At 42.6% G+C, this 26314-nt stretch overlaps 1 protein-coding gene across 3 annotated transcripts; it reads left to right on the top strand.

Annotated features, from left to right (window-relative positions):
- CD58 (CD58 molecule) lies at positions 1–26314 on the top strand. Of its 3 annotated transcripts, none has more exons than XM_050332955.1 (11): positions 1–100; positions 11172–11465; positions 12079–12333; positions 14482–14508; positions 15972–16028; positions 16215–16271; positions 16898–16945; positions 18562–18633; positions 21325–21393; positions 21979–22047; positions 25076–26314. In XM_050332955.1, the coding sequence occupies exons 1-11, from the start codon at positions 58–60 to the stop codon at positions 25087–25089; spliced, it is 1005 nt and encodes a 334-aa protein (XP_050188912.1). In that variant the 5' UTR covers positions 1–57; the 3' UTR covers positions 25090–26314. The 3 variants fall into 3 exon arrangements, with proteins under 3 accessions (XP_050188912.1, XP_050188911.1, XP_050188913.1); XM_050332954.1 differs by having other exon boundaries at positions 14413–14508; XM_050332956.1 differs by lacking the exons at positions 21325–21393; positions 21979–22047 and having other exon boundaries at positions 14413–14508.

The raw sequence follows: 26314 nt of genomic DNA, 5'->3' as shown, positions 1-26314 counted from the left end.
CCGCCTGTAGCGCGGCGGGAGGGAGCTGCTTTTAGACTTCCGATCGGGCGGGCAGCGATGAGGCTGCTGGCATGGCACCTGTGCTTCGCGTCCCTCCTGGGTAAGCCGTGAGGGGCACGTTGGGGACCCCTTCCCGAGCCCTTCGCCTTTCTCCCTCCCTCCTTGCCGTCCGGGATATCGCGGGCGGCGGGAGCGGGGCATCCTTGCCCCTTGCTCCCCGGCCGGGCGGGCATGTGCCGCCCCGGGGCAGCGGCGCGGACGGGGCTGAGCAGCTGCCGCTGGAGCTCGGGTAGGCTCCGGCGGTGGGCTGCGTCCTGGGAGGATACCCCAGCGAGGCAGCTGCTTCTCCAGGGGGCCGCGACCGCCCCCGACTCCTGGCCCGGCCTCCGCGACAGCGGCTCCGTGCGCGGGGCAGGGAGCGTCCCTGCCGCCTGCTCCCTGTCCTTCCGAGGGGTGGCGGGCAGAACCTGCCTCCCGCGTCTAGCTCTAGAATTTCATGCCAGCGGTCAGCACTTCCAGGAACTCCCCAGCCTGTTCTTCTGTCCCCTTTCTCTCAAACTTGTGTAAAGGAAGGTCATGGTAGGAAGCGGGTGTGACATTATGGCACCCGCCTACGATGAGTTAATTCCTGCACGTTTGCCCCCTGTTCCTGAGGCATTAAGGAGCTCAGGAAGCAAGCTGTTACTGTAAAAACATTTTGTCACCCCTGTATATGAAAGTGCTGTTTATTTGGTATTCCGTGTTCCGTCTTGCTCAAGGAAAAATCATCAAAGTTGTCAATAGCTTTGTGTTGGTTTTTTTGTGTTTTTTTAATAGTTGCGGCCTTTTTTTGTTTTTGGTTTTGGTTTTTTGTGTGGTTTTTTTTGTTTGTTTGTTTTTGTAGAAGTAACATATTGCTATTAACTGCTGGTGAAATACTAATCAAAGACCTTTTTAGTCCATTGTGTGTCTGAGCACACCCTCACACCCATAACCTTTGCACTGGGCTGTGAACATGGAAAGTTTAAAAAAAACCCTCATTTTTTGAAATTGAAGATGTATGTACAAACCTTGTTGTCATCAGAGGTAGCTGCTATTGCTAGATGGGCCAAGAAGCATGGTTTAATCTATGAAGATCTTCTAATAATTCCTCTTTTTTTTTTTTTGTTTGTTTCCTGGATATGCCTAAACCAGGAGCTATTATATCCCCTGTTTAAAAAAATAACAGTCTCCTCTTGCTTTTCCTGAAGTCTTTGAGTAGCTGGTTCTGCTACTGAGTGTTCAGAGCAACTCCTGGCATTTCCTCCCCATACTAGTTTAGAAGTCTTCAGCTTGTTCTGTTTAATTAAGATTGAGAGGTCCTGTTCTGTAAGAGAACGTTGGAGGACTTTGATTCTGAAGTGGTTGATTAGGGCAGGAGGTTAGGATTGCAAACTCTTTACTGTTATTCACTAAAATAAATAGGCAAGCTTTCACACCATGTTTTTGTTTGTATGTTTGCATTATTGCTGTTGTGTGTGTTGACTATGTGTAAATGTTTCATGTTAATTTTAATAATGTAAAATAATCTATCATCTCTGTATGAGAAAATCAAGACCCTGAAAGTCAGACCAATCTGCCCAAGTGCATAAAGCAGATCAGTAGCAGTTTGACTTGGCATGCAAGTCTCTAGCCTTGCAAATACCTGTTGTAAACAGCAGGATGCTGTTGGTAGATCCTCATCCTCCTTCAGTCTTCCCCTTCTGAATCCCTGCCTTCTCCATCCAAATTCATAGCACTGCACTTATCCCAGTTGTGTTGCTGAACATCGTGGGAGATGTGCTTCTTAATTCTCTTGTGGTAGCCTGTGACACACACAAGCTGCATTGTACCTTTGGTGTATTCATAATTCCTGCTCATCAGATAGGGTTTCGTGCTCTTCACAATGCTCTGCTGGGTCAGGTTTTTGTCTGATAAAACCTCAGACTTGCAAATTAGAATGCAAAGTCTCACTTTGAGGCTATGAAAGGACTTTGAGACATACCAAGCACGTGTTCCTTCAGTCCTTGGAAATTCAAGGCAAAACTGTGCTCAGATTTGGGATCCTGGAGATTGTATGTGGGTGGAAAAAAAAAGTCAGTGTATTATCTGTGGCTGAGTTTGTTGAGGGAACCCCCCTGGATGAGAAGAATAAATAATGAATAAATAGTACCACACCAGCAGGAGACCACAGTGCAAGCCACACCAGTGGGGATGTTCTGCTACACTGCAGACAGCAGCCAAACTTCTAGTAACTTTTACAGAGCCAGGACTTAACCCCAGAAGCAGAGGGGATGTGGGAATTAAGCTGGATATGTGAAGTAGAACACCTAGAAGCCTTCTGCATCTGTAGTGTGGCTCATCTGAAAGCCAGGCAACTCTTTCAATGTTCTGAGCATCAATTTTATGCAGTATTACATTCTTCTGGGCTCCTCAATGCTTCATTTACCAACTCAGCTTACTTATAAAAATTGAGTTAGGTGGAGAAAACTTGTTTCACCTAAAAGCAGAGGTTACCATGTACAGTATTGAGCATAGACTGACAAATAATTTTTAGCATCTCTCAGGTTTTCTTTCAGACTTCCACTGAATCTCCAGCATAGAAACTGAACATACCTCAACGCGTCTTTTTGTTACTTTCTCATTAGGCCATTTGACAGGTTTGGGCTGGCTTTTGTTTTTATTTTAAAATTTTCTGTCTTTTTTTTCTCAACACATACAAATATATGCTCCTTTCTACATTTTTGTGGATCACAAAAACACTGGTATTGCTCAGTGTTTTTGCCTGCGTCTCTCCACTCCATGGGAGATGTTATGGGAACTACATTACAAGGCATTGGGATGAATGGGGGAAAATCTGGACTCCTGAAAAATTCAGGTTGCTTGTAGAATGTGGTTAGTTCATAGGTTGCTAATAGAAATATTAAACATAGGTTTTAATGGTACAAATGGAAAAATCAGTCATCGGCTCTATGAAGCTGACATCTGCTTTTGTTGTCCTGTAGCTTTACCCTTGAATCTTCCCAAATAAACAGAGGAAGTTAGGCATGTCTCACAAAGGAAAAAAAAAAAAAAAGAAAAAAATCAAACCAAACATCTGCCCCCTTCTTAAAAACTCCTGGTAAGAGATGAGGCGGCTATATCATATTAAAACCAAAACAAAACAAATATTTTTTTTTTGCCATTGCTATTGAATACTACAGGGTGAACATTGAAAAATGTCACTGATAGTTTCTTGGCTTAATGTAATTAACGGTCTTAGACCTTAGAAAGCCAGGATCATCAATATTCTGCAGGACACACTGGCCCTCCCTAATAGTTCACCACTGCTAAAAGTGGTGATTTCCAGTTCTCCCGCTCCCTGCACTTGCCTTATGCTGGGAGGCCATGTGTTGGCCTGGGCATTCACTGGGTTTAGCTAATTGCATTAGTTGTCAAAAATCTCCAACTGTATAAATTCAATGAACAGTGTTGGCTCAGTCCAACAGAGCAGGACCCTGAGACTGCAAAAAGGAGGGCAAAAACAGGTGGAGGGGAGGGAAAGTGGGATGTCCACACACATCTGGCCTTTGCTTAATTGCCCTGAGCTAATCAGTTGTCTGGGGCAAGGCGCACAAGATTCTTACAATAATAGTTCTCGCATTGCAGGTTTCTCCTGAGGGAAAGATTTGGTTGTTTAAGTTCTTGACAAGAGAAATAGATAAATCTAGGTTGCCTCAAAGTACAGACAATAATAGTTTAGTACATAAACCCTTCTGAAGCTGAAGTGTTTAGGTTATCCTAAATTTGTCTGAGTCACGGAACATACAGGTATGTTTTTACATGTTCTCTTCCCATCGATGCCCCGTATAGTACCTCCACAGCAAAAGATTTGGATACTGTGGTACTGCGATAACTCCCCCTCTGCGTGGTGAATTCCCTGTTGTACTGCCCTGGTAGTGGACTCGACTGCCACAGAACAGATGAAGTTTCCCCACTGTAGAACCATGTAAGAAAGACTCTTGTAAGGCAGGGATCAGTCTTTCTTTTATAATAAGACTGGTTAAATAAATGATCAGAATAACTTGTGACTAAATAATTATTAATAAATACCTGCTCAGAGGTAATTTCTGGGGACTCAGGCGATAGAAGGAATATACAAAGCTAAAGTACTTGGGGTTTAAGGCTGCATTGATATGTGAGTGACAGGAATGATGGAAATTCAGACTTTGTGTAAGAAGCAGCCTAACAAACCGCACGTGGTTCACTTAGCAAAAGTGAAAACACTGCTTCAACCAGGGTGATGATGAGAGCTGTGAGTAGGTGATGTTTGCTAATAATATTGTGTGTATCTAGACTGTTACATCAGAAATTTCCCATTGCTGCTAATGGAGGAGTAATTTTGTGAAGCTTTTTCTCTTGCTGCTACCTTTAGTGTGGCCCTCGTGACACTGTACACACACCTTTATCCTGGTGTATGAACAGGCAGACTTGCCAGAGATGGAATATTTTTGTTGATGTTTGTTTAGTATGGGATGAGGAGACTTACCTGAAACTAACCTAAAGCAATGCTTCGGAAAAAGGAAAACACCTTTTCAAGAAGGTGCCACAAAAATAAGAGCCCACATATTTACATTCAGAGAAAGGAATATTCTTTCCAACTTGGAAATACAGCTCAGTGGGTACTTCTAACATTAAGTTTATTTAGAAGCATCTCCTCAGAGTTGCTTTTGTATCAAGAGCCAAAGTTTTAAAGGTTAAGAAGCCAGAGCTGCACAGTCAGTATCCATATTGAGGCGTGCACTGTGCCCTTAGCTTCAGTTTTGGATATTTGAAGAAACAGACCTGACCTGCAAAATTTTGGATTGGACAGATTCTGTCCTTAATTCAAAGGCAAAGACACCAGGATTTCCAGGTGTGCAGTTGTGAACCAGATCCTCCTATTCACAGGAAAGTCAGAGGTGGCTAGATGCCCAGAAACAAGTTGTGAAGCCAAACCCAGGCGCTCACTCACTCTCTTACTCCCACCTCAGCAGGATGGGGTAGAGAATCAGGAGGGCAAAACCAGGGAAAACTCCTGGGTTGAGATAAAGACAATTTAATAAGTGAAGGGGGCTGGAAAGCAAAGTGAGGGGGGAACCACGTGATGCAAAAGCATCACTCATCCCCTCCCACCCGTGGACTACTTTGAGCAATGACTGCTTTGGAAAACCTCACCCCCTCATTTTTATTCCTGAGCATGACATATCTTGTGAAATATTTCTTTGGTCTGTTGAGGTCAGCTGTCCTGATTCTGTCCTCTCCCACCCTTTTGCACATCCCCAGCCTACTCTTAGGATTGGACAGAGTGAGAAAGAGAGAAGGTTTTGATGCTGGGCAAGCACTGTTCAACAATAGCTAAAACATTGGTGTGTTATCAACACTGTTTTGGTCACAGATCGAAAATGCAGCACCATATGGGTTGCTATGAAGAAAATTAACTCCATCCCAAGCAGATCTAGTACACAAGCCCATGGCAGCAGTGAGCATTGCAAGTAGCAGCAAGAATAAAACTGGGCAAAGGGGAGCAGAAAAGGCTTGAGCAGGAACCGGGGTGGAGGGAGCTAGAGAGATCTGTGAGGCTCAGCAAATGTAAGAGAGATATAAGTGGGAGCAGGACAGAGGAACTGAAAATTCTGGCTATTGTAAAACCAAATATTTTTGGAATGAAACTTACAAAAGTTGATGGACACTTGCACTTTCCTCTCAGTTTTGGTGTCAAAGTCAGCTGGTGTCTGATCCTGATGGCACCTTCATTCCTTCATAGCTGGTGTTTTGGTCCTGTGTTTTCCCGATTCTCAGCTTCATTTCCTGGGAGCACCTAGGTTTGCCTAATCCTTGTCATAGCCATGCTTTTCTGCACCTTGGTACTATATAAGCTCTGCTGGGATCCAGTGAGTCCTGAAAGTCACAGGCTGAGGCTTTGATAATCATACCATAGGCTTCCCTGAGCTGTGCAGTGGAACATGCTCTTTCATTCTCTTCAGGCTGCGACAGTGTACAGTGTAGAGGGAGTTATAACACAGCTGGGACCAAGAGGGTCTGTCCCAGTCTGGTCAAGATACTAGGGAGAAGTTTTTAGACTCTTCAGTTGATTGTAAATTTTATCTCTTTAATACAGGAAAATGTCTTGACCATGCGGTTTGACTAGTGAATTAAGGAGAAATGAGAGGCAGCATCTCCATCTCTGACAGCATTTTAAAAGGCTTTACATCTGTCCTGGGAAGGTTTAGGACTGCAAATACTGAGGAGAGAGAGACAAGTGCCCTCAGTGAAGTGTGTAAACCCGGGAGTAAACAGTCCTTAGGATCCAGCTCAATCCTTGTTATTTCCTGGTAGCTATTTTAAGAAGCCTGATCTATGCTGTGTGTGCAGTCACTGTGCTCTGAGCCAGGCCAGTGCTGCTGGCCAAGGGAATGCTCTTCCCCAGTTCACTCACTTCTGCTCCATCCTATGCATGAGCACTGGGGTTCCCACAGTAAGTCATATCTGGGATTTACGGTCCTTCTGTGGTGGTTTTGTTGTTTCTTTTGTTGGAATCGGGTGTGTGTCAAGTTAACTTTCAGCTGATTGCACTTTCTGCATGACTGTTTCATTGCAGGAACAGGTAGACAGAAACAAAAGAGAGGGAGGAATGGGTAAGACATCCCCATGTATTTGGGCAGCAACATACTTTTAAAATTACTGGGTCACTTTTGCATGGGAATGCTGTCTGTTGTTAGTCCCCTGCTCTAATCGAGGGTTATAACCAAAGGTATGGATTTTGTGGTGAGGAGGGACCCAGACCTGTTGGTGGTTCCCACCATTGGGTCCTGCCTACCTTTGCTGATGTGTGGAGCTCTGCAGATGCAGATGGCCCTGTATTGTCCAGGGGTAGCAACACACATCTCTGTGAATATGCTGCAGTATGCAAGTGAAGAGCTCTGCTTTTGATGTTGCATGTAGGATTTGCAGTCATTTCTACATGAATCTGATTTTATCTTGCAACAACCTGGGTTGCTGCTTACAGCTTTTTTTCCGTCTGTGTTCTCTCCCTCCTGGCTGTAGCTTTTGCGTGTACTGTTACACCATGGATCTAAGTGCATTCTTACTCGAGTTTGGGAAGTGGTTTGTGTTTGTGGCCTGTGGGAGAATTAAAAGGACTGTTGGTCCTCCTATTGGTGAATATTTCTGATAGTCCTTATGGGCTGAATATTTATTTCAGGGTTTTCTGCACCTGGTGGTTTTGAGGGTTAGGAGGGAACATAACTGTCTGCTGCTTACAGTTGCTGGGGGAATTCACAATTTTAAAAAAGCCTAAAAAAGGGTTAGTTGGGAAGTTACAAAAAATAAAACAAATATCCACTATTTAAAAAGCCTGTCTCCTGAAGCAAACAGTTCCTTGCTATAAATTAACCAGTAAGGACTTTTCCACCCAGCTTCAACAGGTGGAATGTTGGTGTCTTAATGGTAATAGGAGAGTCTAACTGCTGCTTTTATAGACCTAATATATACATATATGCATTTAAAAAAGGTACCTGAAACCCAAAAAAATAATGATAGTATTAAAAATTAAAAGGAAATTAGCTTATAGACGTTCTCTGAAATAACTAAGCCTTACATCAGCTCCAAGAAAACTAGTGAAGAAAGTCAGACCAAGTAGACAAATATAGTAATGAAGCATTTATTGCTGATAAATAGAGTATTAAATTCTAGTTACTCGGTCTGAATAGAACATGGATACTTTTTAGCCTGTTTAAATGCTCAGAGTCAGAATTAGGTGAATATTAAGACTCAAGTACACCACACTGGGTCTGGCAGCTGGTGAAGTGGGAGCAGAAGATGATGTAAACAAGATGAGGTAGTGGGTTTGCAGAAGAGGCTTTGCCCACGCAATGTTACCTTCTCTTTGTCTGTGACGCTTTCATCATGTGATTTGTTTGAAAGGGAAGAACACAAAAGCTTGTCATAGGAAGAAATTTGGAGTGGGTTTTAGGACATACAGAAGCAGGTGGTCTGATGGTTTCTGTAGAGGCTACTGGAGGCCTTAGCACCCCACTACTGTTGTCATGTAAACTTTATCTTGGAATAATAGGCTACAGTAAGGAGAGAGGGAGAAAGCAGAGAAACATCATTCTTATTTCTAGCCTTCCAAAAAGATTGTGTAAGAGAGTGTTTGGCTGTCATTTTTCCATTCTCCTTCTTTTCTCACAGCAAAGAAGCAGACTGCTGTGAAATCTACTTCCGTATGAAATTACTTAGAAAAGAGGGGAAGGGTTCCTTGGAAATTTAGAAAACACGTCATGACACATGCTTTCTTCAGAAGCACAAAGATGTGTGGTTGTGACCTTATGCAACATTTCTGTATGATTTCCTTGAAGAAAAGGAAGCTGACAGATTGAGTGGGAGATTTCTTCACATTTTGACTAGACCAATGAAGCAGGGAAGTAAAACCAATATAAATAATACCAAAATGTCCAATAAAATTTGGACATTTTTAGATGGCAGGAGATGACGGTTATCCGATGAGTAAACCTTTGTTGTCCTGCTGCTAGAAGCCTCGAGTTTCCTTAGGCAGGAACTCTTGAACTTCTTGCTGTCAAGCCTTTGTTCCACCATCAAGCAAGAGGAGTGTGTGCTGGAAGAGAGCAGCGCTCCCCCATACCAAGCAGAACCTGTGGAGAGGAAATGTGTTTTCTTTTCAACTCTGCTTTCCTTCTGTCTCATTTCTAGGCTTGAAGAAGCAACAGGTTTTCCCTTATAACTTCAGCCTAGTTCTTGTGACTAACTTAAAGGGAGCAAAGACATGGGGAGTTTACCTGGATCGACCCCCAAGTTTAGGAAGTTAGTAGTGGTTGGCTGAGCAGTGGTGGCTGTCCTTGCTTGTGTTCTTAGTCCCCAGCAAATGGCTGCTTCCTTTCCTGCAGGAAGTCACGTCACTTTGCTCTTGTCAGCAGCCACCAGGGTTTGGCTTTTGCATGCTGATGTTAAGCACCACAGCTTGTTTGTGTCTGTGAGCCCAAGATACTAAGAAGTAGAATTTCACAGTGTGTAGAGCAGGGACTTTTCCTCCATGCTAGGAATACTATATGTACTTAGGCAGTGAGAGGTGAATTGTTAAGAAATATGCACTCCTAGAAATTGTCTGTATGTCTCTAACAAGACTCCAAGCTTCATCAGATCGAGACAGTGTTCCACCCTGCCCAGCATCTTGCTTTCTTGTGGTCTTCACACAAGTGTTAGAGCTCCCATGTTCTTTTCTTTTCTGGAATTCATTAATTGAGATGGGTGGAAAGAGATGCTCATATTGGGGCAGTGGGGGCAAGTGGGATGTTTAAATCTGCCTGAACAGGACAGAAGACAAAGAAAGCGCATAGGTTGTGTTGAAAAGATGTGGGAGTGAGAGCTTACCCTGGTTGCTTTTACATTTCCTGTGCCTGGAAAAGGCCGCCATATAATTCCAGACATCAAGAAGTAGCAACTGTAATGGCACGAGAAGAATATTTTCGTGGGTAAACTGCAAACAAATTGAGGAGGCATGGAGAAGACCTGTGTGTACAGTTCTCTACCCAAGCAGACAGAAGTGTGTTTCTCATTGCATCAAGTATCCTGTCTGAGAAAGTGTTTGATTCTATGGTCTGGCAGCAGACAGAAGAGCTGCTGACACAGTACACTGACGAGCATTGTTCTTTGCCGATGGGAAAGAAAGGCCTAGCTGACCTTCTGTCTGCTTTCATACGGAAAAGAGATAGGAAGTGGAGCAAGATGGGTTATAGTTTGTTTTCTGGACTTGCATACAGTTAGGGGAAGTGACTTGGTGTGATAAAGCTGTAGTATCCACACTGATGTGTAAACAGTAGTAAGTTTGCATACAGTGATGACATGAGAAGCAAGGGAAGCCTGGAATGATACAGGAATTGGTGGATTCTTAACTTGATGACATTTACAAATAAATAAATAAATAAATCAAAACCAAAACAAACCCAAAATAGTAGCTGTCACTTGCAACCAGTTGGCTTGAGGAGCAGAAGTATTTATGTTTCACCATGAACAGTTATTGTTTAAAGGGAAGTTTTACATGGTGTGTATTGGGGATCTTGTCTTAATATGAGACCTCATTTTTGACTTAATCATGCCCTTCCTTCAACTTAGCAGTAAAAAGTTACCAGCTATTAGCTGTAGTCTCTTGAATAGAGTCTTTAATGCAAGTGTAACTTGAACTTGGTATCAACACGTTTTTGTCTAAGTCCACATAAACGTCTGCCATGGCAGTAATCTTGTGATTGTTTTAGAGCTATTTGAAAGTTGATTCCTGAAGTCAGAAGTCCCTCCCCACAGCAAAATTTTGTCTGTTAGATCAGTAGATATTTTTTTTTCTTATAAATGTAGCTGTTTTTAATAAAAATTAGGGAAAATCTCTTATTCCTCTTCTGTTCTTGTGTGTTTATTTACATTGAATGTCTGGGCCTTTTTAGCAGTTAAGGTTTCTGGACAGCTCCATTTCTTGCTGACAGCTATGCTAGATCTCAGAGGTTTGGATGCTGTTTCACATATGTTGTCTGTGAAATAAACTTGTTTAAGTGACATTTCCAAGGGAAATCCCTAAAACTTCCATGATTTCAGAGCAGGTGCTTTGATCTGAGTAGCAGTTTTATGTCAGAAGTGTGCTTTTTAATAACTGTGAATATTCATGCTGGAAAAATTCGTTTATATGCTCGTAGGGAACTTCAGTCTGTGTGTTCTGCAACTAGATGATAAAACAGATTTTGCTGGTGACAGTTTCATCTTCTTCACCAGACCATGGGCAGGAGACCTAATTCAAGTGAACAGAGGGAGAGTACTGAGTATAGAGGGTCTTATGATAGGGAAGATCAGGACAACAGTTCTACCTGGGACGAGAATGTGGAAATTGGATCCCTTTGCAGTGCCTGTCATATGATTGTGCTGACAGCCTGTGTTTGGGTTATTCTAAACTAACACATGCCTTAATTTGCAACATTGTGATGTGCTTTTAACCTAAATTTGAATGTGTCTTATGCTGTATACAGTGTTAGTCAAGCAGTATTTTATAATTGTATAATTATAATTTTAATTATAATATTAGATAAATTATATAAAATTATAATATAATTATAATTTTATAATTGTTAAAGTAACTTTTGTTTTTTCTCCTGTAGCACCTATCTACTCTGAGGACGTGTTTGGCATTGTGGGAGAAACTTTTACTTTTCCAGTAGAAATAAAGCAAAGAATAGAGGACATTACTTGGAACAAAAACAAAGATAAGGTGGCTGAACGGGACGGGCAAAACCCACCGACATACTTTACTCCTCTCAAAGGCAGGAGCGTGCTTAAGGAGAATGGGAACTTGACTATATTTAACTTGGAGAAGAGTGATGCTGGCACATATGAGTTACACTACTGGGATTCTGGGAATGGTGGTTTTTTAACATTCATTCTGGAGGTCTTAGGTAAGTAGGAGGAAGAACTGCATAAAGAATGTGCACCACTTTAAAAAATCTAGAAAGGGGGTTGTTAATTTCTCAACAAAGCAAACAGAAACAGAGGGGAGCTGTTCTTTGGCTCTGTTGTTAAGTTTCTTAGGCATGTTGAACAGATTTTCAAAGGTGGCATCTAATTTGTATGCCAGTCATTACTCACCATGACTTTTAGTGTGTGGAGATGGCACGCTGTGCTTTCAGGTAGACAGCCAAACCCTCTGAGCAAGATGACCATGTTATCCCAGGCATTATGTGCTTGCATATCTGTGACATCATCCTGTGCACATCTACTCATCTTCACTAGCACTCTTTGGGAAATACATTTGCCCAGTGGGTATATTAGTCCTGTTGACAGTGAGCCATAAGAGGCCTTTAACTAGGCATGGAAGAACCACAAAGAGGTGGTTTATGGGTTACTTTTAGAAACACATTTCTCTCTTTCTCATGTGTGCATATGCACACAAACACCTTACATGAACACTTTTGTCTCTGCACTCTCTGCTGCTTTTGTTGCTCCAGCCCTTGTCCTGTGCTAAAATTCAAGGCAGTTTATAACTAAACTGAATGTTTTCTCTCCTTTCAGATCCCCCTTCAGAACCTAAAATAAGTCACAGCATCAAGGGTGATATCCTTGTGTTAAACTGTACATCAGATTTCCCATGGCCTGTGACTTACACTTGGAAGATCAGTAACGATCGACGCAGTCATGGGAGCCAGGAATTTTCCATCCCTGTAGAGGATATTGATGCTACCAAGAAAGCTACATGTTTCATTACGTTCTCACAAACGGAAAAGAGCTCTGAAATCTCTTTGATTCAATGCATTTCAGATAAAAAAGGTAATGAATGTGTCAGGTTGCAAACACAGGTCTGAGAGGCTTGGTTGGGAAGCAGCATGAACTTTGTAAGATTTCTCTTGACTTCTAGGGGAGTTGGATTTAAAGAGTAAAAAGCATCAGAAGTGATTTGTTTGCTAAAAGTGTGTACAAGGTTGATGGAAGGTATGAGATTGACAGTTTGATCCCCACCTATGGATACTTTTTGCAGGGATCTCAACAGAATAAATCATTCAGCTGTGACTTGACTGAGTATTAACAGAAGGAGACCAACTTAGAAGATCTCTTTTGAACGTTCTGGCCTTCTGTAATTTATGCTAATGACTTGTGCTCTTTGTACTGCTCTCCATAAATTGGAGTGAAACTATTCACTCATTTCAAGTGAGTTATCTAGCAGCATTAGATAAAATAATTTCTCATCTAGCATCATCTGCATGAATCAGTGAACATACTTCTTTCCTCCTTCACAGAGAGATATCAAAATTAGAAGAAAGAGTTTTCCTCCTGTTTCTCATTGCTTTGGGAAAGCCTTCAGCCTGAGGCTTGTGTTTTTTTTAAACAGAGTTAGAACATATTTGGAACCATTTCATTTGTAAGGTGTGTAAGGCAGTCCCTAGCTGACAAAGTTTCTCATTTCTGTGCAAAAGTAATTTTTGTTGTTTACTGGTGTAGAATTCTTCCTTCACTGGAGTTATGTGTTAGAAACTTGTTAAAAATGAGGTATGTGGTGGGTTGACCTTGGTTGACTGCCAGTTGCCCTTCAGGCTGCTCTGTCACTCCCCCTCCTCTGCAGGACAGGGGGAAAAAGTAGGACAAAAACCTCATGGGTTCAGGTAAGGACAAGGAGAGATCATTCAGCCCTTACTGTCACAGACAAAACAGACTCAACTTCGGGAAAATTAATCTAACTTATTGCCAATCAAAATCAGAGTAGGACAATGAAAAACAAGAACAAGTCTAAAACACTTCCCCCAAACCCTTCCCTTATTCCCAGACTCAGTTTCACTCCTGATATATCTGCCTTCCCCCCCGAGCAGTGCAGAGGGATGGGGAATGCGAGTTGCAGTCAGGTGATTACACATTGGTGCTCCTTCCTTCTTGAGGAGAACTCCTCACACTCTTCCCCTGCTTCAGTGTGGCATCCCTCTCACAGGAGGCAGTCCTCCCTGAACTTTTACAATGTGAGTCCTTCCCAAGGGCTACAGTTCTTCACAAATTGCTCCTGTGTGGATCCCCCACAGGGTCACAAGTCCTGACAGCAAAAATGCTCCAGGGTGGGCTCCTGTCTCCATGGGGCCACAGGTCCCGCCAGGAGCCTGCTCCAGTGTGGGCTTCCCCTGGGGTCACAGCATCCTTCAGGCATCCACCCATTCCATTGTTGGTCCTCCGTGGGCTGCAGGTAGATCTCTGCACCCCGGTGGACCTCCAAGGGCTGAAGGGCGACAACCTGCCTCACTATGGGACACCATGGGCTACAGGGGAATCTCTGCTCCGGTGACTGGAGCACCTCCTACCCCTCCTTCTCCACTGTCCTTGACGTCTACAGGGCTGTTTATATCACATGTTCTCAGTCCTCTCTCCCTGCTGTTATTGTCCAGCAGTTTTCCCGTTTTCTTAAATGTGTTATCCCAGAGACACTTACCATGGTTGCTGGCGGGCTCTGCCTTGACCAGCAATGTGTCCATCTTGGAGCCAACTGGCATTGGCTCCATCGAGCATGGGGGCAACTTCTGGCATCTTATCACAGAAGAAGTCGAAACCTTGCCATGCAAACCAAATACAAGATATTTGCTGAAATTTCATATGGCTGAAATCTAGCTCTGACTTTCATATGTCAAAAAATGGAATAGCCATTGCCTTTCAAGGGGTGATGTGCCTTCACTGAACTGAGGTACTTAACACATAACTGTGCTGGAGTTGGCTTAGGATTTTGCTAATAACTGACTCTGGTGCATTAATTTATTGAGTCTACTTTTTAAAAAACAAATAGGCTATAAAATGTCCTCAGGGTTGTGTTTCTACTGAACTGATGTATCACACAGTTGCTTTATAACTAACCAATCTTTTTTTTTTTTTTTAAAGGATATGGCTCTCACAAAAGACACAGAATTATTGTTATTGTGACTTTTTTCCTCTTTATACTCTCTCTAGGAGTCCTAGTATTCCTACTGAAAAGAGGTATGTAGAGCATTTCCTAATAGAACTTTATTTGCGTCAAGATTATGCTCATCTTAAGGATCTGTGAAATGTATGAAAGTTTCTAACCATGGGATGTTTTGTAAAAACGGTAACTGAAACAAGTACAATTTAGGCAAAGGCTAATAGATTTGAAGGAAATGATATACTGAACTTTCTTGCATTTGGACACTGGGCTCTGAGCACTGGGCAACACTGCAGTTTGCATTTGCGTATCTCTCCTTCAGACTGGGTGTTTCATTTACTGTGTGTTTCTACTTACCAAGTATTTGTAGCCTCTCCTGTTCTTACCTGAGTGTGTTTTGACAACCTTTTTTGAGCGCATCATAGAGCTGCCCTCAAGATCAGATTTATTGTTAGGACAGGCTTATGCCGGGGCCTGTTGAATGCCGAGTCTAATCTGACAACTCAGTGTGGTCAGCTGATAAATGGGGTCTTCTGTGCCTCCTATCAGCCTGTGCCTCTTGTCATCTTGGAGTTCTGTATCTCTTGCTGCCACCTTTTTGGGTTAATGTGTCAGATTGTCCTCTGCTTTGAAAAAGAGGTGCACAGCCCTTTGTGTTTGAGAGGGCTCCAAACAGGAATACATTTCTTCATCCTATGCGTGCTCTGCATGGAGAACTCCTGTTGGCTTCCAGATGGGGTGGCTGTAAGGTGAAGAGTATGGAGTCTGTCTTCTATCTGGGAAGGACTAATTGATGATATTCTTGAGGAAGGCTCTGATCAGAACTTAAGCAGATATGTATATATTGCACGTGGACCTTATATTTTCCTGCTCATTCTCCATTTAGTTTCTGTTGGCATGGAATCATAAACTAGGTTGGAAGACATCTCTGGAAATTTCGTCCAACTTGCTGCTTAAAGCATGACTAACTTCAAAGCTAGATCAGGTTGCTTAAGGCCTTGTCCAGGCAAGCTTTGAATAGCTCCAGGGATGGAAATTCCCCAGCCTCTTTCAGCATGTGTTTAAGTGCTTGTAGTTGGCCATCAGATAGAATCAAAACTTCCCTTGAAACAATGAAGGTTTGAATATGCTAGAAAATAAACTTGTTATACCTTGGTAGGATAAGCAGTGCACAGGTATAATCAAACAGCAAAAGAGATTTGCTGATTTAAGTACAAGACTCAGAATCATAAATTAAGCTCTACCTTAGATTTGATTAGATGTGTGCTGACTTCTTGTTGCAAGAGGCCCATTCTGTTATCTTTCACTAATTGTCTTTGCCCAGAAAATTATTGCCCAAATTTGTCTTTGCCCAAAAAAACTTTTCATTCTTTATTCTTTCTCCAAGTCAAGTATTCAGTTGCATGTTCTCAGTGAATTTTTTTTTTTATTTGGTTTGGGGATGGAGGAAGGGATGGAATGGATGGAGGCTGTTAACTCGTTTCCAAAGAAGCTTTATTTCTAAGTCATTTCTTCAGGTGTTCTATTTGTTTGGATACAGGTAGAGCTAAATTTGAAGGAGGAGGAGTTGCTCAGAAGAGTCCAGTGCATGGCTCAGGTAAGACAATGTCACAAATGTCTGGAAATCAGACCGTTGCTTTAATTTGGTCTAGGCTTGTGAGTTTTTATTCTGTGTCAGTATAGTCTTTCACTGGAGAGGTAAAGGAGTAATTTTTCTTAGAGTGTACTTATTTTTTTCAGGTGAGTAGTACATACTTTCTAAAATAAATAAATTTCATTATAGGAGAACGTGAACAACTTTTCTCTGTGGAGAACGAAGAACAGCATAACTCAGACAGAGGTAAGAAACCTGCATTGCGGTATTGTTTCTAGACATCTGCTGTTGGTTGGAGCAGGAACTCTACTTTTTTGCAGGATCTAAGCTTTTGAATTGATTTTCAATGTGGGCACATGCAGACTCAAAATCTCAGCTGAGGTCCAATATGGGATAATTATAGGGACCTGCACTTAGTGATGTGTTAGTGGGGCTGGCAGAGTTAAAGACAGTGAGTCATCTGAGATTTCCCTGGTCAGCAGCTGCCTTGGGAGATGAATTCCCTTTCTATCAATGAAGAACTGGGGCTGGCCTCAGGATGAGGGCTGGAAAACTGCGCTCTATAGGGCAATCTGGCCTTTTATGGCAAATCTGCACCTTTATCACCTTAAGTAAACTGACTTCAGAAAGATTTTGTAAAGCTGTTGGCATAAGCATAGACAATGTTGGTCATGGTCTGGGACCTTAAGTGGTTGCTGGAGGAAAGTTGAAATTAACTGTGAGTCCTTTAAGTGGCATAACATACTGGTTCTCAGAAATATCTGCTAAAAGTGTTATAATGAAGTTGTCACTTTAAGGCTGAGTTGCATATTTTGCAGACTACTGTGCTATCTCCATACATATTTCTAATAAGGATTTCTGTTTCTTTGCAGCTACATTTTCACAACCTGTTCATTGTGAGAATGAAAGGCCTGAAGCAGGTAACAAGTGAAATGGTGCCTTAAAACAGGGAGAACTTGGAAGGGGGACATAATTTTGCACATGGCCTTATGCAACCTTACACATATTAGAATGTTCTCAGTATAGAGTTTACCATTCCCCTGTTGGCCTAGAAGGACCTGTTGCCTTAGGAACAGTAAATGCGGATGGGTGGATCACTAGATGAGAAGTCAGGAAGACCTGGAATCTTCTGTTGGGTAAACAGCACAGAGCAAATACCTTCTTGGGGCTTCACTTTCCCTTCTGATGTGATGAGAATGATGCTGCGTGTTGTGTTTGGAAACCACCATCTATGGGAAGAAGAACTAAGCGTATATGAGGGAACGAACCCCTTTTTATAGTAAAGAAGCAAATTACCCTCTTGTCTAATGTTACCTTTTATTGCAGGCAAAAGAGTGCAAGGGTGTTGTTGTAGGATATCATCATGAGTAGATCAACTTTGCTTTCTGAAGGAAAGAAACCCTCAAACAGGACCTGAGGCAATAAAATGCTGCAGCTTCAAAGCTTTGTGTTGATGGCAAATAGATCAGCACACCAATTTAGAGATGGGATGCTTACAAACTTGCAAAATTGCCGTTTGGGAGATAGAGCAGGCTTCTTTCCTTAGAGAAGCACCATTTTTAGATGCAGTATCTTCCACTTGCTTTTTTATGCTCTAGGAAAGTCTTTTGACTTTATCAGGCAGTTAAGCAAAGCTCCAGTTTTGTTTTCTTAATACAGTCAGTGTAAATTCCAAGGAAATTCGGGGACCTGTATTTTTTCTAAAAGTTCTTTTTACTGGAAAGGGCTAGGGAAACCAATCATTATTGTTCAAGTCAGGAAAAAAATGTGGTTTTTTTCCCCAGTCTGTTGCATTACCGATTCATTCACTCACTAACTCTTACACCATTTTCCACAAGTAGCTGATAATAAGGGGGTTGGAGAAGGCAGAATTTTTTATCCCTAATGCTGACAGTACGGAAAAGGAAAAGGAAACCTAGAATCCGCTGGGGTTTGCCACTTATTCTCCTTGCATGAGTTGTAATGGGTGTAGAACAGCTTTCTTAGTCTGAAGAAACAGGATTTGTGTAGCTAATGGTGAAGGTATGGTGCACTGTGGTATTGTCTTACCACTTTTGTAACTATTTCCACATACATAGACGGGGATATAGGAGAAGGAGGTTTATTTTATGTCTATCTTAAAGCAGAAAGGAGGGAAACATACAGTTCAGGCAAAAGAGAATCAGGTCCATAGATAAAAATTGTCAGTTTGGACATTGGAGGAATAAAAAAAATGAAATACTTTATTTTGTGGCACTATAGAGTGGGAACACCAGGAATGGGAGTTAGTGCACCTCTGCACAGTACACCCTGCAGGACTAAAGTAACAGGCAGTCACTGCTCTACTGATGGGAAGTAGTAGACAAGGCTATGATGTTCTCTGAAATGTGTGTACAAAGAAACTTTAAAGAGGGCTTCTGCTGTGTTACATGACTGCAGAGGAGAAGGTGTGCTGCTGAGCCCTGGGCAGCACAGAGCAGTGGCTTGTGCTGGTGAGGGGAAAAAGCAATGGAGTGTGCTCCTGAGGGACTGAAGGTATCCTCTGATCTCTTTTCAGACAGACAATTGAACAAGGAGGACAGTGCCCTGAAAGACGAGCAGACAGTTAACAATGCTGTAAAGAAGGAAGGTAAGTGCCTGTTCTATGGAGCAGTCAGTGATACTGACCCCGTAGGCAAAGAGGCCAGGATCCCGTCATAGAGTCACAGAATATGCTGAGTTGGAAGGGACCCATCAGGATCATCAAGTCCAACTCCTGGCCCTGTACAGAACACCCCAAGAATCGCACTGAGTGCCTGAGAGCATTGTCCTTAACCTAATCCTTCCTGCCCTTGAGGGAGTTGACAGATCCTCCCAGTCTGGTGTTTGTTGTCAGCTTGGAGTTGAAGGCTCAGAGTGACTTCTGTATAATGCTTCTTAGTGCAAGTATTGGGTGGGACTGTGCCTTGAATGCTGTGCAGTTTCAGGAGCAGAGTTAACCAGCTTTCAGGCTGTAGTTAAGGGCAGAGTGTATTTTTATCACCTTTAGAAATAACCCCAGCAGAGCATAAGGACTTGAAGGGTGTATATTTGGGAGACGATTGAGATTTAAAAAAAGAAATTTAAAAAAGTAATCCCAGTCAGAGTGAGATGAGAATAAAGATCAAGTGACAGTCGCTGCTGAAGTGCCAGCTTCTGTTTTCTGCTGCCTCTTGGGAGTTCTCTGCAAGGAGGCCCTCATTTCCCCAGTGTGTGCACATGAAGCACGTAAGTGAGGAACAGGAATTGATGTAACTAACTAAGAGGAAGGTTTGCCAAGGAGAAGCTTGGTCTGGAGACGTTGCTGCTTTGTGGAATGTAGTCAGGCTGGCCTTCATTGTCTCTGACGGAAGACAGTACTCTCTATGTCTGTCTGTCTTCGACCTCCCGGACATCTGCTGGAAAGGCAATGCAACAATTCAAGCTGTCAGAAGATTTCTGGGCAGCACAGGGGACAACTTCTTCACACAGGATACTGCATGTACCAGCAAGGGGCGGGGTACAGCTGTATCTGCTACTCATTTGCAGAGGAAGGACTGGATGGGGATTGGTCACAAATGGCTGCATTGGCTGTAGTGACCAAGAAACAGCTCCAGATACTGAGAGGAGTGGCGAAGGTGAACATCAGAGTACGGGCCCTGTGCTTATGGAGAGCAGATTTCCACTTATTCAGGAAGAGAGTAGGTAAGATCTTGTGGGAGACAGTTCTGAAGAGCAAAGGAGGTCAAGAGAGCCATCAGGCCTTTAAGGAGGACTTTCTCCAAGCATGAGCACAGGCCATGCTGATGGTAAGGAAAACAGGCAGGAAAATCAGAAAATCACCTTGGCTAATCAGGGAGCTCCTGACAGGGTTCCAGTGCAAAAATGCTTATGCTAGATGTGAAGGCAGGGACAGACTACAGTGGAGGAATTTAGGAACACTGCCTAGGCAGGTAAGCAGGATGTTAGGAAAGCCAAAGCTCAGGGAAGCTGTATGTCTTCATTAATTGATGCAGGTCAATCAGGCTCACTTTCATCCCTGGGAGAATCCTGGGACAAATCTTGCAGTGTGTTTCTGATCAGAGAAGAAAGCTGGTGACTGCTGAGTAAGTGTCCAAGTTATCAGCCTTTTATGGATGAAATTACTAGATTTGCAGATGAGGGAAGAACAATGGGTGTCATATACCTTGACTTTAGCAAGGCTTTTTATGCAGTGTCCCCAGCATTGCTGTAGTCCTAAACTGGGATATCCTAGTCTGGAGTGATGTCTATCTAAATGGGTAGAAAAATTGCCAGCTTCTCAAGCCTGCGGGTCATGGTTAATGGTTTGCACTCCACATAGATGCCAATGGCAAGAGAACTACTGCAGAGATCTGTAATTTCATTTTTTGGTGATCTGGACAAGGGAGAGAAAACAGTGTCATGAAGTTTATAGATGACAGCAAAATGTAGAGTGCAGTCACTCAGTATAAGGGCAGAGTAGAGGACTGTGTAAACTTCATGAAATTCTGCAGGAGCCATGCAGGGTCCTGCATCTGGATGGACCAACACCCTACACTCGTGCAGGCTGAGGAGCAGCTCTGCTGAAAGGTACCTGGGAGTCCTAATGGACAGTGCATAATGAGTCAGCAGTGCTCCCTGGAAGCAGAGAAGGCTGAGAGCATCTTAGGCTGTTCTAAGGAGTACCAGTGGATTGAAGAAACTGGTTATTTTCACTTGTTAGATGTGACATGTGAAGTATTTCATCTAGTTTGTGGCACACCTAGTGCTGGAAGAGTGCCACCAGGCTGGAGCACAACTCTTCCTCTGAGGAGAGGTGAAGAAATTGGGCTTGTTCAACCCCAGAGAAGAGCAGGTTTTCAGGGTACATAACAGAACTGCCAATACCTATGGGGATGTTGATAAGAAGGCTCAGCCACCGTGTTTACTAAGGTCTATTTAGCAGGGTGTCAAGGTGATGGTCCGAAATTGAAGCAGTGGAGATTCTATGTGGATATGATGAAAAAGATTTCTGTTTTTAAGTATAGCTAATCATTAGGACAGTCCACAAAGAGTTATCATGGAGTTTCTGCTGTTGAAGGTTTTTAAGACCTGACTGGAGAAAGTCTTGAGCAACCTGTCTAGAACTGAATTACAACCTTTCATTGAGAATGGTGTTGGGTTAAAGACGTCCTGGTCTCTCTCCCTGAGTGAACCCGAGTGTTTCTGTTTGTCTTATGAGTTGTAGCTGGTGATTCATCTCTAAGCAATGACTGACACCACTGTGAAGTTAAGCAGTGAGATACTCCTGAGAACTGTAGCTCTACTGTGATCTCTTTTTCAGAACTGTCTGCCATGCAGAACAGCACCCTGACATCCAAGTGTGCAGTTGATGATGCTGTAACTGAGGAAGGTGCGTGCCTGCTCTGAGACGTGGAAGCTGTCCTGAGGGTAAAAGTACTGGGTTTTGGTGTTAGCTGATGATGTTGGCAACATGTTGAGTTGTAATTAGTAACTCAGTCTTATGCAATAGAGCCATAGCTTGAAGCTGAGCAAGGCAAGGGACTGTAGTTGTCTTCTGATCTCTGTGCATACATCTTTAATGAGAACATTTAGCATGTGGGCCTACCATGCATAGGACTATGGCATAAATGAAGGTGGTAAGTGCCTGCACTGTGGAACAGTATTTGTTCATTGTGACTTTCGCCTAATGCTTCCTGATGTGCGGTTATGGGTGGCACCATGGGTGCTGAATGCCTCCCATGCTTGGCCTTCACAGTATCTGTAAAGGATCATGAACACAGTGCAGTCAAGTATGGAGGTGAGAGGGGAGGTGTCGAATGGTGGTCCCGTGGGGATGGGGGATGTTGGCCAGGGTTATTATTCATGCCAAATGAATGGCCCAGATCCCAGTCAGATTATCCTCAATCCATCTGGGCCAGAGAGGCAGAGTGTTGGGAGGGCCAGGGTTGTCTGAGTATTGCCTTTGTCCTTGCAGAACTGACAGAGGTTGCGGAAGGTGGAAATGAGGAGCACTTGAACAACTCCCACAGCTGCAGTTTAGAAGGTATGTGAGAATGAAGCTCCCTGTGCCCTGGAAGAGTGTGCTGACTGGCACAGAGGTTGGGAGTGGCACTGCTGGGCCAGGGTGTGTAGGACTTTGACACCTTTATACTCAGGTAGAAAATAAAGAGTGAGAGGAAAGTAGGAGGAAAGTGGCGTGTGTGTGGTGGGCATGTCCCTGTGTGATATGTGATAGGGAATCAGGTTTATGATGGAAGAGTACAGAAGACTGGCCAATTTAGCCAGTTTAGAATGACAGAATGGTTTAGTTTGGAAGGGACCTTAAAGATCATGTAATGCCAACCCCCCTGCCATGAGCAGGGAACATTCCATTAGACAGGTTATTCAGAGCCCCATCCAACCTGACCTTGGACACCTTCAGGAATGGGGCATCCACAGCCTCTCTGGTCAACCTGTTCCAGTGCTTCCTCACCCTCATAGTAAAGAATTTCTTCCTAATATCTAATCTAAACCTACCCTCTTTCATCTTAAGGCCATTCCCCCTTATCCTATCACTCCATGCCTTTGTGAAAAGTCCTCCAACCTTCTTGTAAGCTGGAAGGTACTGGAATGCTTTTACAAGGTCTCCCCAGAGTCTTCTCCAGGCTGAACAGCCCCAACTCTCTCAGCCTGTCTTCGTAGGAGAAGTGTTCCAGCCCTTTGATCGTCTTTGTGACCCTCCTTGGACTTGTTCCAACAGGTTCAGATTCCTTCTTGTGTTGGGGGGTCCCGAGCTGGACACAGTGTACAACTGTAGGATTGACTGTTACTAATATTCATTAATAGCTCACCTCTTGCTCATGCTTGTACTTTGACTTTATTCCATGCCTTAACAAGGGATAAAGGCTTACAGTGGCTGAGGGGTCAGTCAGGTAGTATGTTTATTGCCCTCAGTAGGTGGATTCAAAGTTCAGCAATGGTTCATAGTAACATCTTAGCTTTGTAGACACACTGGCTATGAGAAAATTTTATTACATATTTATGCACAGTTTTGCTTAGAATCATAGAATGCTTTAATTTGGCCTTGTGAAAAAATCTTACACAACTCCTGTGAAATTACTTCTAAGCAGATCATCAGTAAAATACTTGGAACATACACACCCAATTTATATATATATATATATTTCTGAATTATACATTATTACTACCATACTCAAATATTATGTGCATTCTAAAACTTGCACAAAAATAAAAATTAAAAATGGTAGGGATGAAGTAAGCAGTGGGTTTATTTTTTAAATTTTATTAATGGTGCAAAAATACTTTTTTCCTGCGCCACACTGGATTGCCTTGTGCACACCCACTTTGGAGTCTGCTGATGCAGATAATCCATTTAAAGATTCTCAAAAATGCACAGCGATGTGGAAGCAAGTGGCACCTTAAGTGCTGCAGAGTTTTTTGATCTGCCAGTTTTGATACTTCTGTTGAATTACCAGCCAAGCAATCACATTCTGATCTTTGCTGAAGACAATGCTGAAAAGAGGAAAAAAGTCTCTGAAGAAACATGGATAAGTGGAAGGGTGGGAGCCAGTTAGGACTAAGTATAAGAAACCTGACTCTGTGATGCGGACAAAGCTGCTGATGAAACTGTCTCGAAACAAGGAAACAGACTTGAAACAGGGCTGTACAACTGTAGAGGAAGCTGTGGTGTCTCCTGATAGCTGAGTCAGATCCTGTTAGTTACCAAGGAATAATACAGAAGACCAAATGAAGTCAGTGTACTATTGCTGGCCTACGTGATGTGCTGCTTTGCACAGGCTGTGTACTTGGCTGAACTGTGCCCCTACGTCACACTTAAAGGTTTAACATCTGAAATGGTTCTGTTGTTACATCGTGCCAAGACGTCAGAGGTCTGTGCCTGCTTTAGTGCTGTTTGCAAGCCATGTCAGAACAGAGCATTTGCATGGTTTGTGAGGAGTATGAAACCTGATGCTTCTGACCACTGCTATAAAATGAGAGAATGCTTTTTCATGTTTAGACCCTCTCACTGCATAGACACAAGGAAATATTTCACACACACCCATGCCTGCCCCAGCTGGTATTTTGATCGTGTTCTTTAGTCTTGTCATCAAGCTGGCATAAGTCAGCTGAAGGTAAAGCAGTAAACCTGCTTGGATTTTAAACATACAAATCACAGAAATACTTCAGGCTGATCTAGGAACGCTGTGAAGACCAGACTAGGGACATCTTTTTTTTTCTCATTGTCTACAGATATAAGTACCATATCTCACCAACATCTTATCCTAGGTTGGATTGGTGCTGAGCTAGAGATTAGTGGAAGGGACAGATAGTCCTATCAAAATAGAAGCAAAGACTGAAGGGCATAGTGCCTTGTCACATCCAGGTGGTTGCTTTTATTCAGTTGCTATGTGTGCACCAAGGTGGAAACACCGATGTAACTGGGCTTGTGTATGCTTTATTGGAAATCAGCCTGGTTAGAGACTGATGCACGTTGCATGTGGTGAGTTAGGTTGGGCACGCAGCATTGAACTTGCTGGATTCTGACTTCCTGTACTGCAACTTCCCTTTGCCTTCGGTTTCCTCCTTGTCAAATAAGAGCTGTATTTGCAGTTGTCAAAAGAGAAAACTCCAAAAACACTTGGAATATAGTGTGTGGAAGAAATAGCAGAGTATCGCAACCATGTGTGATGCACAACTGATACTAAGATTGCATGCATAAAACCTTTGCATAGAAGTGGTCTTAATTGCCTGTTTGTGTGATCCAAAGTCACCGAACCAGAACAGCTTAGCAGGTGGCTGGCAGTAAGTAATAAATGTTCTTAACATGCTGCAGTTGCAGAGGAACATGTCTAATCATCAACAGATAATTTGGGTAAAACATCTAGTGGCATCAGATACCATGGGTCACATAGCTGCTCTAATTGGATTATTGTAAGTCATGTGACAGTGTCTTAATTCATCTTCCCACTTTAGTAGTATTTAAAGATTACAGTATTCTCATATAATTGCTTACATTGATAGAAGAAAAGATAGTAATTTACCTGTGTGCTTTTCTTATTCTTTTGTTTCAGATCTTAAATCATAAGCAAACAATCACTTTTTGGATCAAAGAAAGACAGAAGAGAAGCAATAAAATGCAATTGTGAAGAAGCTGCTACGTTTTCCCTTGAAGCTCTTCCACGAGCAATGAAGTTAGCAGAGCTTCATAAAGAACCACTTTGAAGGCTAGTTGAGCAGTTTCCAGTGCCTGTTTTTCTTTTCTCAGAAGGGACAGCATCCTTTTCTAGTGTTACTGTGTGAAGATAAATAGGCTGAATCATGGAAAAAAAAACTTTTTAATTGTTCTGTCTTCAGTTTTTAGTGTTCTACTAACACAGAATGTAAGAGCTAAGGCCTAACTGCTCAGCTTTATATGCAATTTTTGATCAGTACTTTTTTACAGTCAGAAGAAAGACAGCTCATCCTTCAGCAGACCCAGATGGATGGAAGTTGCATTTTCTAGTCTTGGTTATCCAAGAGGAACTCAGTGCTCCAGACAAAGCTGTCTCTGGGAGTCAGAAGCCTGGCAAACTTATAATCTCCTGACAGTGGTTCATTTTGAGATTAAACTACATTGCAGTTTGTTGTTGCACTGGAACAAAGTTGCACTGCCATTAGCAGTGTTGTTTGGGGTTTTTTTCTAAAGCTTTTTATAATGTTTGCACTTTTAGGGTTCTTTTTTTTTATGTCTTATCTTTTGCTTCATGTTATTCTAGAAGAATGTCAACCTACTTATCTCTAAAGAATAGTAATATATTTTAGATTGCTTGCTATTTGAAAGAAAACGTGAAAACTGAGGTCATGTATATAATGAAACTCAAGAGGAATCAAAAAGTAAAAAGGCCAGCCAGGTATTGATGTTTTCAAAACATCAGATAATGAAGTGCTTTTCACTACTTCTGCATGCTGGTTGTTTATGAAAGCTGAAAGCCATTTCAGTTGATTTTGAACTTGGTATGTGTAAAGAATCACGAAAGTTTGAGAATGGCAACTGGAGAACCCCTTTTATCTTTCTTCTTGTTTCACTGCAACCACCGCTCTTGACCAGTCTGTGACCATCAGTCGCACCAACAGGATTTTTTCCTCTCCTTTTATTTTTGGACTCAGGGGGACCATGTGGGGCTCAGCACAGGGGCCAACGAACATCATTCTGTTCGTGCCCCAGAGTGCTGGGTTATACACCTGGGTTTTTGTGGGTTAAAAACCAGTTGTTCGTCTGTATAATTGTATTTATTGTATTATTTTTATTAAATTGTAATTCTGACTTATAA

The sequence above is a fragment of the Myiozetetes cayanensis genome, unplaced genomic scaffold, assembly GCF_022539395.1.
Source record: "Myiozetetes cayanensis isolate MyiCay16 unplaced genomic scaffold, myiCay2020 scf5-8, whole genome shotgun sequence".
Classification (NCBI taxonomy): domain Eukaryota; kingdom Metazoa; phylum Chordata; class Aves; order Passeriformes; family Tyrannidae; genus Myiozetetes; species Myiozetetes cayanensis.
Note: the sequence above shows the minus strand (reverse complement) of the source record. Positions and strands in the feature narration are given on the sequence as shown.

What these genes read in the sequence shown, in the direction of transcription:
- CD58 (XM_050332954.1), top strand. Translation starts at nt 58, where the DNA reads ATGAGGCTGCTGGCATGGCACCTGTGCTTCGCGTCCCTCCTGG. An exon ending in GTGCTTCGCGTCCCTCCTGG is followed by an intron (nt 101 to 11,171) that starts GTAAGCCGTGAG and finishes TTTCTCCTGTAG; the next exon opens with CACCTATCTACTCTGAGGAC. An exon ending in AGTATTCCTACTGAAAAGAG is followed by an intron (nt 14,509 to 15,971) that starts GTATGTAGAGCA and finishes GTTTGGATACAG; the next exon opens with GTAGAGCTAAATTTGAAGGA.